The 19953-nt window shown below is 39.0% G+C and overlaps 1 protein-coding gene across 1 annotated transcript; it reads right to left on the bottom strand.

Annotated features, from left to right (window-relative positions):
- On the bottom strand, window positions 1-18062 carry tp53i11b (tumor protein p53 inducible protein 11b). Its single transcript, XM_077596872.1, has 7 exons — window positions 17865-18062; window positions 7221-7360; window positions 5241-5299; window positions 5044-5092; window positions 3609-3705; window positions 2330-2431; window positions 1-2039 (listed from the first exon to the last, which is right to left on the bottom strand). Exons 2-7 carry the CDS (start codon window positions 7347-7349, stop codon window positions 1906-1908), a joined length of 570 nt encoding a protein of 189 aa, XP_077452998.1. The 5' UTR covers window positions 7350-7360; window positions 17865-18062; the 3' UTR covers window positions 1-1905.
- Between the last annotated feature and the right edge of the window lie 1891 nt (window positions 18063-19953).

Here is a 19953-nt window from a genome sequence, read left to right as displayed (position 1 = left end):
TTAAACAAAGATACTTTATTTCAAACCATCAATTCAATTTGAGGTACAAGATGCACAAACAGTCTATACAGAAACAAAATGCTACAAGTTGAAACATATTGGCCCCAGTATGCTATTCAGAACACAACAGTCTAGTTGTCAAATGTATCATATTGAAAAAAAACTACTCTTGATCTTAAACCCAACAAATAAACAAGTCAATTTTTCTCTCCCTCTTTGTGACTTAATGTCCATGAACTGTAAGGACAGAACTAGCTGCTTTCTCCTTGCGCATAAAGGCCCATCGGCTCTAAGATCATACACATTGCAAACCTTTGAAAATGCAAAGTCTGATGATTGGAGGTGGAAATTAACTGACTTTATTCCCTTTCGAACCCATTAATCAGCATGCTAGTAAAGAGAGAGTAACACTGTCACTGGAGAGAGCCGTATTTAATTAAACCCTGGTAAAAGATAATTACTACCTTTACACATTCAAGAGACCTCACCCACGTGCAGGATTTCCTAGTTGGGAGTTGAGACTCACCCAAGTAAAAGCACATGTGTGCTCAATACTGGACTTGCAAATGCAAACCCGCAATCACTCTGACCTCAGGACTACTCCCATCTGGGGTGGGACTGTTGGACCACCTGGAGGCGTCTTTGTACGTGTATGAATCAATTTAAGTTTTGTTTTCACTTGGCTTTATTTTAGAAATTCCCTACGCTCAAGCCAAAGGTGGGGAAAGGTAAAAGCTCTGAATAAAAACCTTGACTGAATTTGAATGATGGGAGGTAGAAGAAGAACTGTAGGGAAGGTTTTGGAGGAAGAGTAAGATTGCCAAGCAACCGTGACATCACACAAAAGCTTTCCGTCACCCCCAAACATACCAAGTCATATACAGACGTACATATCCACCAATGTGACCGCGTCTTCATTTGGTTCCTTGGTTGCTACACAGTATCAGCTATTTCTGCACGGCTGAATTATTACATGCATGACATCCACACACAAGAGTTGCCTAAAACTGGTACAAAATGAAATTTGAGAGAAATCTTAGCAATAGCGAATACTGAAAGAGTTCCATGTCCGCTTGACACCACCAGCACATGTTCTTCTATTTACATGTATACCCGGTAAGGACCTAGATAGAGTGTTGCTGATTGTTTTAAATAGTTGTTAAGACTGGGCTATGGATATGTCGTTATATAAAAGTCGTGGTACGACCCTCACGAGAAACCACGGCGGTTTTGTGGACCACTTAGATGCCAGCTCATCACTCACGGCCAACTGTTCCATGCTTATCCTGCCTTGTATGTTGACAATAATCATCACTGTTGTAAAGACACTGTACACATTTTACTCTTTACTTTGGCAACATAGCGTTAATAACAAAGTTGAGCTTTCAATTACAATGCAATTCATTACTGTTAATTTCCAGTGAACAGTCTTAATGCAGAAGTGCTTTAGCACACACAAACAGTGTGAAAAAAACAGAACAACAAATTCTGCATAACTTAATCATCTTCATGTGGGGTGAGGAGGAACTATCCAAATACACCTTCTCATAAAATAATAGTAGCCATACATATTCTCACGATGGCCGCTCTGTACAACTCTGTAAAACAGATCCTAAAGGCAACAAAATGACAATGCAACACAATAGTGCTTCTCTTTTTAAACTAACAAGCAATCGGGAGGAATTCCTGTTGACCTTATTAGCTTCTATGTGTTTATTTGTCCATATCAAGTCTATAATGTGCTCATTTGTTGAATATTTGGGGGTAACACTAAAGATAGGTCCCTGCGAAGGATGGAGCAGTGGCAAATGACAACACTCCTCTCAATTCCATTTCAAATCATCATCCAAACCTTGTAAGCATCTGTTTGTGATCTGTGCCACCCCCTGGAGTTTGTGTGTCAGCTTAGATCTTCTTTGGCTTCCGACCCAGGTGGTAGTAGTAAGCCATGGTGACCACCAGAAAGAGGACTCTGCTGAGAAGCAGCAGTATGGCAGTATTGGGTAGAATGCCAATCTCAATTAAGGTGATGGAAGTCACTGAAACCACAAAAGAATCACATGATCATCAGAAAATAATGGGGACCTGAAATTAAAATTGGTTGAGCTATAACTGCCATAACTGAGTGAGTGTGAGAGAAAGTTTGTGTAACTTCATGTAGTGAACACTAGGAGGCAGGGTCTGCACGTGAAGGTGATTGGTACTGGACTAAGAACTGCACTGAGATTGAAAAAAAAACTGCTTCTACTAATTATTGAATGAAAATGTGACATACAGCTAAACAACTGGAATTGTAAAATGAATACTATATATAGCGAGTTTTGAATACCGAGAAACTGCACTGCAAAGTAGCAAGCTTCACTCAGCAGAGTCCACTGGATGACAATCTTCTCTGCGGTGTAGAGGCCATTCCAAATGATGAGGGCCAAGCCTACAAACAGAGGTTATCGTAGGTAAATGGAAGAATAAGGGGTAATAGAATAAACATACAAAACACAATGAATTGAATGACAATGAATGAAAACATGAATTTCTGCAGTTACAACCTTTGGTAAAGGGTAACATAATGATATAATTGGCTGCTTGATTCAGTTAAAAATGTTTTTACTTATTGATTTTGATAAAAGCTAGTGTTCCATTTCATGTTCCCTACCATTCTTCCAATCAATTTCCCTACATGTCATTCCCACAGACACGGCACTATGGCTGTTGAAGCGGGTTTGCCATAAGGCGGGAAGGGGCTTATGTACCGTATTGTATCCCTGCCAGATTGTGACTGCTTAGCCTTAGATGATGAGACCCTGTCCATCAACCAAGTTCTTTGTTGCTTCTTGTCACAAAGAAATCATTCTCCCCTGCCCTTTGATAAAGCCCCAAAGCCCTTTTGACATTCAACACAGAAAAAAAAAGACAGCCTTTTTTGCCCATGTTAGCTGATTCAGTCATATGTTCTACACTGTCATATTTAACGTTAGGGAGCATGGGCTCTATTCATGGTTTTTTTTTTGTGTGTGTGGGGGGGGGGTTAACTGTACTTTTAAGGAGTCACGTTGTAAGATAACGGATCTTAAATGATAAGCGGTAGAAACTTTTACTGTAGAAAAAAGCTATATGTTGTCAATTCCTTAATTTTTAAGTTACTTTACACCCACATTTATTACACACCACTGGAAAACAAGGTAGCTTGGACGGATGACTTCTATTTCTATTCATTTCATTCAAAATTATAACTTCAACTACTAATTGTTTTAGTTTTCAAGTCTTGGCACAATAAAAGAACTGAAGTTCTACTCTAAAACATAAGTCAATGTGATGCATAAAGATGCAGAAGTCATATTTGAAAACTACCTTCCAGATTTTGATCCCCTAATAAACTCAAGACGCAATGGATGAAATTAGAGGGAAAATATTTAAATCTCAGGCTATTAGCACCTCAAGGATTTTGCAGTCAACTGAGCCGGAATGGTTGAATGAAGCTGTTATGTCTATGACACAAAGTATTAAGCAAAAAAATCTATATCTTGTCTCCATGTTATTCATATGGCTGCAGAGGTTCAATGAGGTAAAATGTGCATTAATGCTCCATGCATGTTCCAACCAATACTCACTGAGGAGTGCTCCTCCGTAAAGGCGAACAGAGAGGCTGGGTGTTGATAACTCCTCCTCAAAAACAACCTCATACAGATGGTTGGGAAACACCAAGGCCTGTGTGGGGAAAAGGACATCGCAAATGTCACTATTACAACACAGCAACATTGTTCCCCATTCCCCCCTCCCACAATATTCCTAAAATGAGCCTTCAAAATAAAGCCACTGTGTACCATTTGTGAGTTATACAACTCCTTAACACTAAATACATTGAACAAGGAGGCAAGAAGGCAGACAAATACAGTGGTACCTCGTCATACGACCGTTCGTCATACGGAATGCTCGTCTTACGGGGGAAATTTCGATCGAATAATTCGCCCGTGATGCGGTCAAAATTTCGTTATGCGACCAAGCCAGGTGGCCATGGCATTTTTTTTTGCATATCTTTCGTGTACGTATAACAATATTTACGAGCACCGGATGAGCTATTCAGACCAGGAAACGCACAACGCCCATGCGCGGGGAAAAGAGGGCTTTCTGGGTAATGAAGTATACTCGTGCTCGCAACAGCATCCCCGGGGATGCGAACACAGATGCTACAAGCTAAAAGGAGCCGCTAGCCAGCGCCCCTGTAAGCTCCCATGAGAAATCCGACTCGGATCGCTGCCGCCTGTGCGACGAGGAAACAGAGTCGTCTGAACACTTATGGCTCCGCTGTCCGGCCTTAATGACCGAACGCTACCATCGCGGCTTGGGCAACTCCCTGGATGAACTTATCCGTGTTCCAGTGGCAGCCCTAGCGCTGCTGAGGGTAATCCTCAGGCGCCTGAGGTGAAAAAGAAGAAGAAGTAGAAGAAGATGAGCAGCGGGGCGATCGCTGATAAGACTGCTTGCTGCTCGTTGGCAAGTGGTCGTGCGTTCTCCGATTGTGAGGACATTTGTGTGCATCATTTTCGGAATATTTTGAAGGGAATAGTACGACAGCAAACAGCCCATGGATAGCGAACGTGAGGGTGGAGTGTTTGTTCTGTTTACGAGTGCGTCATGTTGAAAACAAACCGAACCCCCCGCCCCTTTTGTGCGTCTCTCTCTCCCCTCGGCGAAATCCGCCCAATTTTAGTTAGATTAAACACTTTATTTCTATTAAACCACTCGTTATTTATTACTTTGTCAATATATGGCGAATTATAAGAAATAAAACATTTTTTTCAATCCAATATCCTGTTTTTGGTGTTTTTTTCAGAGAGTTGGAACGAATTAATTTGTTTCCCATTCATTTCAATGGGAAACGTTACCTCGAGTTACGAGAAACTTGTCATACGAGCTCAGTCCCGGAACGGATTAAGATCGTATGTCGAGGTACCACTGTACTGCAATTTCATTCATACTGTAAATATAAATGACAATGATTGTAGGACATTAGGTTGACAGGTTAATAATATCTGCAACACCTACCATTATGGCAATGACTGTAAAACCCACTGCTGAGGTTAGCAACCACATCCTAAAAAGAGACAGAACTTTATGCATCGCTTCACAAAGACCCGGATTTGTTTTTTAAGAGAGTTGACACATCTTGAACTTCATTGGGTGTGAAGCAGCGAGCGCTGTGTTAACAGTTGCGCTGAGTAACTGAGGAGCTAAAATCTCACCTCAGCCCGATTGGCTCACGAACGGCAAACTTCATCTCGTTTCCCAGCATCTGACTGATCTACAAGTCAACACGGGAAGGAAGCAAGTTATGACAATATATAAATAGAGTGAGAGAAAGTGCTTAATGATGTTATTTACAGATTTTGTATGTTTTCAGTTACTTAATCAGAGCCTGAAGATTAGGAGGGGATGTAACATGACCTCATATTAAGATCTAGATTAGTTAGCAGCATCCAACTGAATTCTGTAAATTAGCTTCATCGAAGCAATAATTGGCCATTACAGTAATGGTACTTATTTTAAATAACTGAAAACTGGAGGCTTTTGCACGGCTGACAAATTAAAAGGCAATTATGATACCTTTAAAAACTGAAATATTTGCAGAAACCGAAAGAATACAATAATTTTGTCAAATCGTGTCTGTTAAAATAGATATTTTATATTGCTTCTGGCACAAATAAACATGTTTGACAACAAACATGCGGTCAATAATTTAGATAAAGGTTGCTTGGCAAATTAAAACTTTGCAAAGTTTATGAATGGCTGTTTGTTTTTATGTGCCTTGTATTTAGCGACCAGTCTGGTGTACAAGTGTACAGTGTGCCTTTTCCACGACTATGTCAGCTTGGACATAGTAATTGGCTGGGGGGAGAGGGTGATAATGCTTATTTAGATGCTTTTCTTCATCATTGCTGTTGTAATTACAGCTCTGCCGATCAGAAAAAAAGTAGTTAAAATGACTATAAAGTCGCAATAAGAAAAAACAACATGCATTCTTTGCTTGAATCAACTCCTCTGGCACAAACATTGAGCATTGAGCTTGATTGGCTCTAAGGCCAAAGTATTTTGCCCAAAGCGTTGAAACTCAACAGCCATTTCTTATCGCTCTAAATGGGTATTGTGGTTTGGTCAGATGAGCAACATTGGGGGAAGAAAAAAAACAAATAACGAAAAATACTGGCGCGTGAAATGAAGCAAAGCAAAAAAAGATAAATCACTTTCTAGATAGCAGTGCCCACGAGAAAATTACTATCAATCACAAAGTCGTTTTCTGCTCGACGAAGCCATTTACCAAAAGCGACACGACTGGCCTAAATTTCAAGGAAGAAATTATATAAACCTAACCACCATGCTCTGCTTTTGCATATTAGGCTGCTCTGGATTTTGACGATTCATAAAGCATTTGCAAGCGCCTCATTTCGTATCGTCAGACAAATTGAAGGAGTGACCATTGTATTCAGAGGCTTTCAACTAAACCCTTACGAATTATAAATTCAATAACTCCACATGCGTATTAATAATGTCAATAGCATTTCCATCTCCGCAGGAAGAGACACCGAGTGAGACACTACAGAATCATGTCCCTCCTTTGTTTACAAAGCCAAAAGGCTTCAGTTGTTTCCTTATCTCGAGCAAGCCATGGCAAGGAAATAACTTGTACATTTCTCTTTGCTACCACACGATTAAAATTCCCAACCAGGGTGAGTATCTGATTTAAACAGGGAATTAACACACTATGCACATGAAGCCGAAAAGGCTTAGTGACTGGTGCTGGATTACTATGCAATCAAGTCCCTTTGTAACAATGACTGTAAGACTCCGTAAATTACCACGGATTGTCAAATATGAACAACTCCTCGTTCTGTTTTCATCATTCTACTAAATTTTAAAATGACTGGCTTCCTGAATCACTGTAGAAAACAACACGTGTCATTGTGTACGAATGTATGTTTCTGATATGCATCATGGTCCTTGTGCGCATGGGCTGTACATGTGAAAGCTTTAACAGAATGCACAGTACACCAATCATCTATCTTCCAAAGAATTCCAGCATGTGAACAAAATAACACTTTAAATACAAGTAGTAAATAAAGTATATTTTTGGAAGAATCTGCTCAGACTGTGTGTTATATAAGCACTGCTTAAAAAATAGCTATGGTTTGCCTTTACTGAAACCAAGGACCGTAAATAAACCTGACCTTTGATCGGTGAACTTCCCCATCATCATCTTCACCTCCAACTCCGAGAATTTTTCGGCTTTTCAGGCGGCTTATCAAATCTGTCTGACTGTGCTTCTTCATCAGAGGGGGGTGGGGTTTTGAAGCCATGATCCAAATGCCTGGAGGGGAAAAATAGAATCTTGCATGAAACCGTTTTAGGGAGACATTTATTTGTATGCTACCAAATGGGAGAAGATGCCGAAAAACATTTGCCTAAGCCCAGCAAGAAATTATAAATGTTGCAATACAAAATATATATAATATCAGCCATTTTTGATAACACATACATATAAAAAAACTATACTTATTTTTGTTATAAAAAATAGTCTCCAATTCCATTAGTGTACCTGATACTTATACTGCACTAAAAAGTAGATGGCATAATGTCAATTTTCAAAATGTTCTGTATATCTACAGGCAAAAGGGCTTATTTCCTCAGAGGCCAAATAGCTACAGCTAATTTACATGTTCATTCTGACGAACATTGCACACGCAATGGTTGGGTGTATGTGCGTGATCTACTGAGATTGTGATCGTCTAATATCCCAAACAGCAGCACCAAATTGTGTGTTTACACAAACAGATCGCGCACAATCTGTTGACATGATGGCGCTTTGACAGACGAAATCCTAATTATGCAGAATGATTAAATAAATTTGCCTCATCTGTTTCCATGAGCAGTCAAGTTTGCATCTTTTTTGCACAGGTAAATCTCTAGTCAGCACCAAAGGTTTCAGATGCTTACATTTTCATAGATTTGTCACCGTATACAAATAGAACCTGTTACAAGCACACACCAGAAAGCCAACTAATTAGCACTAATGACCAATAACTGGGGACACAACATGGACAAACAATAGTCAAAACAAGAGACCTGATCAATGCCTCAATGCTTACCTCCAAAAGGCATGTATGCTCAATGGAACAGCGTGACAAGAATTCAATGGTTGCTCCACAGGGACAAATCTCGGAGGGAGATTAAGAGTCACAATTACTGAACAACCCTTCTACGGATAAGCAATCCATGCTAAACATGACAAAATGAGACCTTTACTCGTGGTAAGCAAAACCAAACATCAATTTCTTTCGCTTACAGAAACTACTGAGGTTTTACGAGCATATCCCACTGGAAGACTGTTCTGCAGACCAACCAGGAAACACTGGTAAGAGAGAAACAAATAACCAAAATATCTTAGAAGAGAAAGTCTGGGCATCCCCTTTAAAAAGGTACTCCCTCTGCAACCCAAACTCAGAAAAGCACCTAGGTGGATCGATTATCCGCGTGAGTGATATCTATATGTAGTAACATACAGACACATAAAATAACAGGTGTATAAACACTCATTTAATTGTGTCAATACATAAAATACAAGTTTGACACCTTTTGCTTCTTGCTGAAAAACGTAGATCTAAGATGAGTAAAATCAAACTACACATTCTTCCATATGCTCAAATACCCCTGCTTGAATCTCCTTAATACTGCTTCTTGACTTGCACTGATGCAGTTGCCTAGCAACTGCCGATGGACCAATCAACTTCTCATACGAAACCCCTGTCATGATTACAACTAGCATTGTTGATGAGGTCTATGGTGAAAGCCATTGATGATTCCATAGCATTAATGTTGATATCATTGAGGACACTTCAAAATACACTTAAAAAAAGATTAGGCACTCATAATGGTCAGTCAATATAAATGAGGTGGTGGAGCCAATAAGATTAAGGAACCAAGTCACTTTTCAGCCTATACAGTAACACCTCGCCATTTCATTTTTGTGTTTTAATTCTTTTTTTAAGTTCATAACAATGTGAAGCCACTCTTGCTACTAGGACTCACCACTAAAGATTTTGTTTTCTTTCTTTTCATTTATTTATTTATTTTAAATTGGGGTGACCCTACTTTGCGTTTATTCGATTATCACCGCCATGTCCAGTCCACATTAACTGCGATAATCGAGGTATTAATGTACTCCTAATGTCTTCTTTAGAAGCAGTTTCACATATAGACAGTTACACATTCTTGTCAGAGGTTGCAGACACTGCGACAGAAAGTACACTGTTGGTATGGGCTGATGCAATAGAAATAGGATGGCTTTGTAAGAGGATAATTGCATTCTCATAGGAGTGAGTGCGAATGACTGCAAGTTTCTGAATTAAAAGGCCATTAGGTCATTGTGTATGCCAGCCTTTCACTTGCCAGTCAGCATGGATCAACACTGGCAACATTGAATCCTCTTTCTGTACACAGGGAGGCATTGAGAATTTTTGCCTGCAATTCAAAGCAACAACCACAATAGAAACAATTTCACAGCAAATACACTATTGGGCCAGGATGTGTACAAGAGACATCAAGGTCTTCATTTCTTTGCTTGATTTGACAGCAGAGCATCTGTTGGTGAAATGACAAAATGGCTAAAATAGGAAGAAGTGTGGGAAATGTGTGAACTCGCCAGGAAACCATTGGAAGTGACATGATATATGGTGAAAAAAAGAACACCAGGCAGTGTGTAGCTGTGAACAACAACAAAAATGTGTTTCTTAAAATAAGAGGACAAACTACACTGTTGTCTCTCCATTTCCAAAAATAAGACAAATGCGAAGAATACAAGACTTTAAGACTGGGAGTAATAAAATTGACTAGTCTGTACAAACCCTATAGTTCAAAACAGTGGTCTATAAAACACAATAGGTCTATGAATAGAACTAATCCCCTAGTCAACCATCAACAAGGAGAAAAAAAAGATTAAAACTGTTAACTCTTCTGAGAGCATTCAGCTCTTCCTATTTATCCCGGCAGGTGCTCAACCTTGTCAGTTAATAACACGAGGAGTTCCCATGTCTATTGATTTAGTAATTTGGAATTTTGGAAAGGTAATGACAATAAAATGTGATATGGTGGCCCAGTGGAGCGAGTGGTTAGCCAGGTCAAGTCCAGGTCAGTCCACCTGTGTGGAGTTTGCATGTTCTCCCCGTGCTTGCATGGGTTCCCTCCGGGTACTCCGGTTTCCTCCCACATTCCAAAGACATTCATGGTAGGCTGGTTGGACACTTTAAATATCCCTTAGGTATGAGTGTGAACGTGAATGGTTGTTCGTCTCCTTGTGCCCTGCGATTGGCTGGCCACCGATTCAGGGTGTCCCCCGCCTCTGGCCCGCAGTCAGCTGGGATAGGCTCCAGCACCCCCGTGACCCTAATGAGATGATAGTAGAGCAAAACAAAAGAGGATCTCTGGACTTTGAAGAAAATATTCACTTACTTCATTAACAAAACTATAGTATAACCAAGAAGGTAGTCTTACTTGATTAGGAAACCTGGTTGCTAAGGAGCCTCACTGAATGACGTGGCAAATTCATTTCAGGACCCAATCTGCGTCAGAAATAATGTCTCTACACGGACTTTATGGCTTGGCAAAGGTCAAATCCAATCCATTTCCTCCTAAATGTTGTGACATTTTTCAGAAAATTGAAGGTTTTATAGTATTCTGGGGTGGGTTTGCACCATTTAATCCTGACAACAATTCACACAAAAATCCTTGTAAACAGTGTTTTAAATGAACCTTCCACAAGATTTTGAGTAGAGTCAGTAATACTGAAAGCTACCCAAATTGGGATTAGGAAACACAGCAGTTGCACCTATTGCAGTTTTTACAGTGTGTTTATTGACAAACAATCAGCAAAGAATCTTTGAGATGCCTGAAATGAAAAGGATGTTTAATACTGAATGAATTAGTTGTGAATTAGCATATTAAGATGCACAAATGCAAAAGTAATGTTTTACCAGCCAGTGATTATTCCTGCAATCGCTCAACTGTCACCTAAATCAATTTCCACTTATCAGTGAGAAGACAACACACTTTTCTCACTGCTGCTGGCTGCAGCCACAAACATAGTCAAATTTACACATCTGGTGGTTGCTATTCTATTTGAGAACGCTCAATCATTATTCCCTTCCATGACACGACTACAAATGGGTTCCTGTGTCAGGAAAAACAAATACATACGAAATTTTGCGTATTAACTAATTTGCTGCCTTGGACGTTGATGGACACCCAAACCATTTGAACTTGCAGTGAAGTACATAACTTTAAAAAAAACATCAAAAAAGTTCACATGAAATGGCTGCATGAACAGATAAACATAGTAATGAAAAAAATGTCATACTTGTGCAGAATCATTTGGTGCCAGTGAAAAGAATTCAATTAACTCTGGTCAAGAGGATCTAACAAATTGTCTTTGAAATGTCCTCATCTTGAGAAAAGCAAATGGCCCAAAAACAATCAAGATAAGAATGTAAACAATCAGCTAAACTCGGTTTGTCAAGATACATACAAGATATGTCGTTTCTCCTGCAACCCACCCGGGAAATCTAAGTTTCATTCTTCAAATTTCCACTCACTGACCAATAAAACTTATATTAGGGGTGGGCAAACTATATTCCACAAAGGGTCGCAGTGAGGGCAGGCTTTTGTTCCAACCTCTAAGGAGGAAACCTTTCCACAAGGGACCAAACTTAAAATTTTCCATGATTTCAAAATCATTTTCCAATTTTAGACATATAAAATAGATCATAATGATTCTGCGACCGGGTTTCAAATGAAAACAATTCTGTTTGTCAAATCACTGCAATCGTCAAACTGCTTGTGAAATTTCTAAATTCCTCATTACTAAACAATCTGCCATCTATATGGCTGGTGCCCACTGTCTCAAAGGAGAGGCAACAATCACTAAAATATACTGTATTATGTATGTAAATATATGTTTTCATTGAGCGAGCATGTTTTTTTCTTTTATATGAAACAAGACATAATGAATGGGCCATCTTTTTATTCAAATGAACATTGCGCTTGTTTCATTATCATGTGCATAATTTTCTTTGCGCTCGAGACTGCTTAAACACAGTATTATAAGAGGGCTTTGAAATACAAGCTGTTTTTTTTTCAGACTCTTGACCCTTTGATAAAGATAAAAAACTGTTTTTGGCTGAAATGACTCAAACAGTGGGTATGGTTCCCTACCTAATTGTGTTATCAGGGTATACAGTAATACTGATAAGGCCTTTTATAGTCATCATAAAATATAGTAAATCTTAAACTTCTTCAGAATAAAGGGCTCCAAATAAATTTCCCAGTTGCCTTTGATTTTTGCCTTGATATGCATTATTCACACACCTGCACATGCTGTGATAATGTCAAAGCTCCAAGGCTGGCTGGACTTGGTAAATGTGAGCCATAGAGCTTGCTAATCAGGTTTTTACCAAGTTCCCAAAATGCCATGTGGGTTCAGTAGAGTTTACACAGCAACAAATGAGGGACAAAACCTTAGCTAGCGGCAAATCATTTCCTACACAGTATCTCTAATATTCATGCATGAGGAACTTGGTCTCTAATCACGGGAAAGGTTGCATTTGTCTCCTAGACCAATTTGTTTAATAAATTACCTCAGCTAGAAAGTGCCTGAGATTTTGATCCATTTAATAATCAATTAAACTTCAGTGGCCGACTGCTCGTATGTTTTGGGGATTTTCAGGCAGGATGTATTAGTCGCTTCTATTCCTGTGGACTTGCTTAATATTTTAATTAAGATGTATAGAAGTGCAAAATATAAATGTATCACAAGGTCTAATAGTCACTGAATAATTGTTCTAGCCGGTAATACCCTAGCATGTAGTAGATGTGTGCAATATGGACAAAAATAAATAGATCCATGTTCTTCTTCTAATATACAAAACAGTGCAACCAGACAACCAAAACTAATTACAAATTATTCACTTTTTGTAAACATTGCTGCTGACTGAGTGGTTAGTGCGTCGGCCTCACAGCGGGAGACCTGAGTTCAAATCCAGGTCGGTCCACCTATGTGGAGTTTGCATGTTCTCCCCAGGCCCGTGTGGGTTTTCTCCGGGTAGTCCCGTTTCCCTCCCACATTCCAAAGACACGCATGTTAGGCTGATTGGACACTCTAAATTGCCCCTAGGTATGAGTGTGAGCGTGGATGCTTGTTTGTCTCCTTGTGCCCTGCGATTGGCTGGCCACCAATTCAGGGTGTCCCCTGCCTCTGGCCCGAAGTCAGCTGGAATAGGCTCCAGCATCCCCCGGGACCCTTGGGAGGATAAATCGGTTCAGAAAATGAGATGACATGAGACTGCTGACTGATGAAAAAAAATGCTAGCATTCAGTCAGGCAACACTTCTTTAGCGTGTCAATTGTTTTTTGTTTACTTCAATTTTACTGGACGGTACAGAAAATGAATTAATTAATTTAATTCTAATCATATCGGCACAATTAATCAGATAACCTAATTCAAACATTAGAGCACATGATTCAGGTACCTTGTTTACAAAGAAATTCCACTAACTGCTTGGAAGAAATAAGCTGTTATCAAAATGTTACAATATTACAGCAACAAGTCTTGTGAGATTCAGTATGTGTAGCCATAGAAAACAACAGCATTACCATATAATTTGCCTATGTTAGTTCCTGAAAATGGACTAATCCAGAAAAAAATAACATTTCAAGTGACAGAAAAAGGAACACTAATTAATGTATTTAATGTGTACAAAGCATACTGCATGTGACTGATGTTTGCAGTACAAACACATTTCACACTGAAAATAATAAGAACGCACCCAACAGTCAAGCCCATATTGTTACTCAGCAAACCATTTTCAACTTTCAGCCTGCAACCCATTAGACAGTACTTCAAGTGACTTGTTTTTTTTTGCCGAGATTTTTTGAAATTATTTTCTCTTTCGTATCACAAAAGAGCAACGCAATGGACACAATGCAAAAACGCAAGACACAAAGAAACATGGATGCTCAAAGCCATCTACCAGAAAAGAAACTAACAAACTAATTTCCACTCCCTGACCATCATTTAGGGAACTTTATTTTATTTAGCTATTGTAAATGAGGAATATGAAGTGGCGAGATGATGGAGCTATCAAAATATTAAAAATGTCTGTTGTGTCCACAGTTTCAACTGCCAATCAAGACAAGAGCAATGCTGTTTGGGTGGCTACATTTTGGATCTGATTGCCAAACAGGAAACAACTGGATTGGAAGATAGGAAATTCCAACAGCACTGTCTGCTCAAGCATAATATCCAATATGATGGAATAAACTTGTTCAATTAATTTTCGGTCAGTTCATTCTAAATGAACCAGAAGCCAAGGAAATCAGAACCACAAATCTTGATATGAATTACATTCTCATTAAAACTATTTTAGTCAAGATTATACAATAAATGTGAAATGAGATTTTTCAGACAGCTGCTTGAAAAATGAAATGTTCAATTATATATGCACAATGTATTGTCCACGGTTCTTTGTCAATGTGTAAAATGATTTTATGTCTTCCCCTTGCTTCTAATTAATGACTTTGGCAGCCTACAGTTGTAATAAAACTGCCAGTGTCATGGAAAGCAGCAGGTTTTGAGCTTTGCTAATCTTGTTCACGGGAAGTAAACATGCACATCTGCTAAGGGGGGCATTATGTAAGCCACCGTTAAACTTTTATTGCCTGTCGGTAGGGAATTGAGTGGCAAGATGCTGTGAAGAAAATAAACCACATGGTATCAGTCAAGGTATCCCCAGAGGCAAAACACAAGTAACCGAATAGACATGATTATAAATATAGTGGATCACAATGCCCTCCAACTATGCAATCTGTGTCAATTCTAATAATTACTCTGAAGGGATCCAAAGCAATGTCGCTTTGTATTTAAGTGGAAGACCCCAAAAAATAAAACTGGTGCTTTTATCTCAGTTTTTTCTCTCTTTTGAGTGTCCCATACAAGATGCACAAGAAAGACTAATTCAAGCACTTCACCCATCAATTGATGGGCTTTTACCACTTACAGGCAAACTTTTACAGGTCGTTTGTCTTGGAAGCAACAGAGCTTTTGATTTTTTTCAAAATTCTGAATAAATTTGACCAATAGAAAATGATGCAGCTGCTCAGTCCTGGAGGGTTAAAACAATCCTTGTGAGGATAAGTGGCTTAGAAGCTGAATAATGGAAGGAATGAATTGCAAAAAACAGTCACCTGTATTACAAGAAAATATGGCACCGATAAATTAATCTCAATTTAATTTAACAGAATATTTAGAATGAGGGCATTGAGAAATGTATTAGTTTTTATGCAAGGAAATAAATGAACATTTCCTTCCTATTAGATTGTCCCCAGTCCTTCATAACATATTTGTAATTTTTGATATCTTTTTTTCAGCATACCTATAGTATATGTGCTCAGCATTATTTAGATGGAATGCCCTTATCTACGCGGGGCTTGTGCTGGCTTGACAGTGGACCTTCAAGAAAGGTTCAGATCAACTTTTAGAGCTGCTTCAATTTAACATATAAACCAGCAAAACCAGACAAGCCCTCAACCATTTAAGTCCATTTAAATGTGGTTCAACTGTGAGGGTTTTAAGCACTTTTCAGACATTGTAAGCAAACATTGATTTGATCTTTTTTCTCTACCAATTGGAAGCTTACCACATCATTTGTATCTGCCCGGCTCTTAATTTTCTCTTCATTAGTATACAAACATCATAACCATAAACCTAAGATTAATTGCACAGGCTTTATTATATCAACCTCCATTTAAGTTGTTAGTCACTGAGGAAATTAAGCAAAGTGTAACCATCTGTATCGGCTACCAATGAAAGAATATCTAAAGAACCTGGGGCGAATGCCTTGAGCCATAGTTAAATATGCATAGACACAACACATCATCTACATTGTATGCTAGTGCTTAATTCTTTGCTGAATTGCTTCTGGAATTCTCAAGCCAAATAACATTTCACATGAAAATGTGAATGCCTGTTCAAATTCCATATGATAATTAAATTAACAAAAGAATATAAGCAGTCTCAATGAACCAATATGAAGGAAAACACTAGTTGTGGTTTCAAAGACAACTTCAGGATGAACTTCTACACGCAACAATTGGGAAAAGACCTGGAGCTCGCAAAGATTTTTTGACACAAAGAGAGAAGTAACTGGTTTCCAGTATAGTAGTAGTATTAGTAGGTAGTGAGATAGCCCTACTCCTGCTTAAAAAAAAACAAAAAAACGAATGCATCAAATATTGCATGTTTGAGGAAAACATATCAGCCATACAGGGTATTCTTGTTACATTGACAAATGAACAGAGGCAAATTCCAGATGAAAACCCCCCTTTGGAACTTGAGGCAATTAGAGTCCCTCTGCCTGCAACGCATGGATGAATTATTGATTCCCAATCACATACAGTAGTGATTAGAGCCAAAACGTTTACGGGCTTTCACTGGGGGAAAAAGAACATGACTAGTGAAAAATGCTGTACAAACCAAGCAACAGTATGTTTCACTCCCCCGTATTCCATCCACACCGACGCAGTTGCAGGCCTTTGAAATATACAAAGCCCGCATGCTTCTTCCCACATGTAATGATTGGCGTCCGTTTCGCCCAAGCCACAATTGGGAGTTGAGGATGTGTTATTTGTTGCTTCATTGCATAGAGAACCTGAAGACAATATTGTGAAGTGTGTGTTCTCAATAAAATAAAATAAAAAAATCACCAAGAGCCAAGTCTTTCAGATCGACACCAACAGGTGATGAAGATGTTATGCAAATGCACTGCTGCATTGCTTCACGGCTTTGAGGACAAGTCATGACACACCTAAATTGCACAATAACCTCTCACTATGTATCATGCATGCCTGCTGCTCATACCGCACTGCCTCTCCTATCCTCTGCTGTTCAAATATCTGCTAAAAAAAACAATCTCAATAGAAACAATTTTTAATGAAGTCAAGTCAAGACTATTGCTCAAACTACATGCCACGTAAACTCAGCTGTCGAGCGTGAAAATCTTAACACTGCACAATTTTTAAATCTTTTAGATTTCATCAATGACAGAAAATACTGTGGTCATGTTTTTTTTCAAATTTTGTGCCACCAAATTTAAGAAATAAAACAGTTAAATTTGCTTGAACAGCATGCCGTTGCTTTAAAATGAGATCTTTTTATATTGACCACACAAACAGGTCAGCCACCTACTGTTCTAACCTTTATAACCTTTTTTTTCATATTTGAACTCAGTATTAGCCATTGGCGTCGATAGACGTCCAATGCATTTGGACTGGGAGGGGCGGCACAACCCTCCCATTCCAAGTGGAGTAGACGTCTCGCGACGTCAACGAAACTGAAATATCACGTATTTAAGGGCTGTCAGCAGCAAACGCGTTAAAAGAGCAATTTAACGGGACGAAGTTCACAAGAATGTAAACATGACTCGTGTTTGACATGTTTTGTTTTCTGAGTTGAAGCTATAATTGGATTAAAGAAAGGCTGCCCACGTCTTACTTCGCCTACACTTGAATATAAACTTCAACGGGGCATCAACTACAACCTGGAAAACAAATAGACATCAATAAAAACATCTTCAAAATGTTTGGAAAAGTAGTTAAGCAATCTCGCGTGGTCGTAACGGAGTGAATTGACCTTTTTTTCTTTTAGCTAACGGTCACAACAAGGCGTTCACGCACACACGCATAAAAACATCCCTCAAATCACCGTAAATGCATTCACATTTGGTGGGAAAGGAACATTTTGCAGAGGGAAGTGGTGTACGGTTACTTACAGGTGGAGCAGAGAAGAGTCCTGAGTTTGCTCGAGAGAAGACTCCAGTGGTTTTATTGCAAGAAGTGAGCCCCGCACACATTGAAGAGGATCATCGCCGCGTTCTGAGCTTTCACTCAACAAACACCAAAAGCCAGCCACGAGCTCCCGCTTACCGTAATAACCAAAACTCCCCCTATTACGCACGTTCAAACCTGCCGTAATGGACAAAAGAGCACCGCCCTGATAATTTTCTCCGCGTATACCCCAGCTGTAAATTGTGTTGCAAATGCGGCATTGGCGAAGTATTTCACGGTTTAAATTCACACAAATGGGTATTACGATGAAATATTTCATTTTGCTCAGACCAAATGCATTATTTTCACAATTATAAATGAGAACATGTTGCACTTTATACTGACATTGTTTTGTTTCCTTTTTTATAATCATATTGTGTGTTAGATCCTGTTCATTCATTCATTTTCTGAACCGCTTATCCTCTCAAGGGTTGCGGAGGGTGCTGGTGCTTATCCCAGCTCACTACGGGCCCAGGCGGGGGTGGGAGTCACCCTGCTAATTGCACTGCACAAGAAGACAAATGATAAGCATTCACACTCATACCTAGGGGCAATTTAGAGTGTTGAACCAGCCTACCCTCCATGTTTTGGGGGATGTGGGAGGAAACCAGAATACCTGGAGAAAGCCCACGCAAGCCGGGGGAAAGCATGCAAATTCCATACAGTGAGGACCGACCATGGATCAAGCACTCAACCCCTGAATTGTGAGGCAGACGCGCTAACCACTCGTCCACTGTTAGATTAACTTGTCAAGCTTAATAAATCCACTAACGTAGTGGAACATCATAAAATTATATTTGTTTATAGAGGAACAGTGGGCTTCCTAATTGAAACATGTTGCTAAGTGAAGATCTACTGATCTCATTAAAATGCATCACAAAACCCAACCTGTTTATTGCCTTTATTTTCTGGTTCTATTTTACTAATATGCATCGTCTACAGTTTATCTAATACAAATAATATAACGCTGAAGAAGATAGCTTAAAAAAAATTTCAACTGTTATGCTCATGATGGTTCTAAAAGGTAAATATATAGCCAACGTAATACTACAAGATAACATATTTGTTGTTTGTGTTAAGGTCACATAATCGTTGTTTATTTTTAATCGTAGCACAGCATGTCTCAAAATGGAATCATTTTCCACACTCGAAGAACATGCAACGATGAACAAAAAAGATTAGAAGAAATCACAAAGTAAGGCTTGAGTAAAAAAAATGTTATTTGCAAGGTTTATCGATGAGGAGTCGACAGAATTCATGATTACGAGTCTTGAAAAACGATGTTTCAAGTCTGCATCAACAATTTGCCTTAAAAAAAACACGGTTCACTCAACGCCATACCTCCTGTTTTTCCATTTGATAGATGTATATTGATGATCAAAAAGTGTTTTTCATCCAAATATTTACTATAAATATGACATTTGGAGATTATGAACAGTGTAAGGACCCACCGTCACACAGGCAAACCTCTTTATATCTGTCACAGTTATAAGCAAAAACATTTCAAGAAATAAAATACTCAAATGCAAAAATAACAATGAAAGTACACAGTCCCAAGTGCATGAACCTCCTTGTTGTCCCATTATCGTTTGGTGGGGAAAATAACAGTCATTCTTCTTTAATCTCCCTTTTAAACAGCATGGGAGTTACTCAAAAGGGTGTTAATAAAACGAGTTCCTCGACTTTGAGCCAAGGTGTTGAATTAGTGTTGGTAGAAAGAGGCTCAGAGGATTGTTGAGTGGAGGCAGGATTATAGTCAATTTGGAAGGGCAAAAGGTGCATAAAGGTTAACGAAAAGCAGTCTGGACTGGTTAGCAGCAAATTGCAGACTTTAAAAAACTAAACCTTTAACCTCAATCCCCAATGAACTGAATAGAATATCACCTCCACCAAACCCTGGATTGAGATCTCTGTCTTTGTGTGGGCTGCACAATAAAAGTTGTTCACACTATATAACCACTGACATGTAAAACCAGCTCCTCTCATTAACCCGGATAAGGGTGATTCAAATTTATTGTTGGCGTCCTTTCGTGT

The sequence above is a fragment of the Stigmatopora argus genome, chromosome 3 (genome assembly GCF_051989625.1).
Source record: "Stigmatopora argus isolate UIUO_Sarg chromosome 3, RoL_Sarg_1.0, whole genome shotgun sequence".
In the NCBI taxonomy this organism is placed as follows: Eukaryota; Metazoa; Chordata; class Actinopteri; order Syngnathiformes; family Syngnathidae; genus Stigmatopora; species Stigmatopora argus.
Note: the sequence above shows the minus strand (reverse complement) of the source record. Positions and strands in the feature narration are given on the sequence as shown.

Bases quoted from the DNA above. Each gene is read 5' to 3' on its own strand.
- tp53i11b (XM_077596872.1), bottom strand. From the start codon at position 7,349: ATGGCTTCAAAACCCCACCCCCCTCTGATGAAGAAGCACAGTCAGACA. The intron at 5,093-5,240 runs GTGAGATTTTAG...GTCTCTTTTTAG, and splicing joins CGTGAGCCAATCGGGCTGAG to GATGTGGTTGCTAACCTCAG. The intron at 3,706-5,043 runs GTAGGTGTTGCA...TTCCCCACACAG, and splicing joins TTACAGTCATTGCCATAATG to GCCTTGGTGTTTCCCAACCA.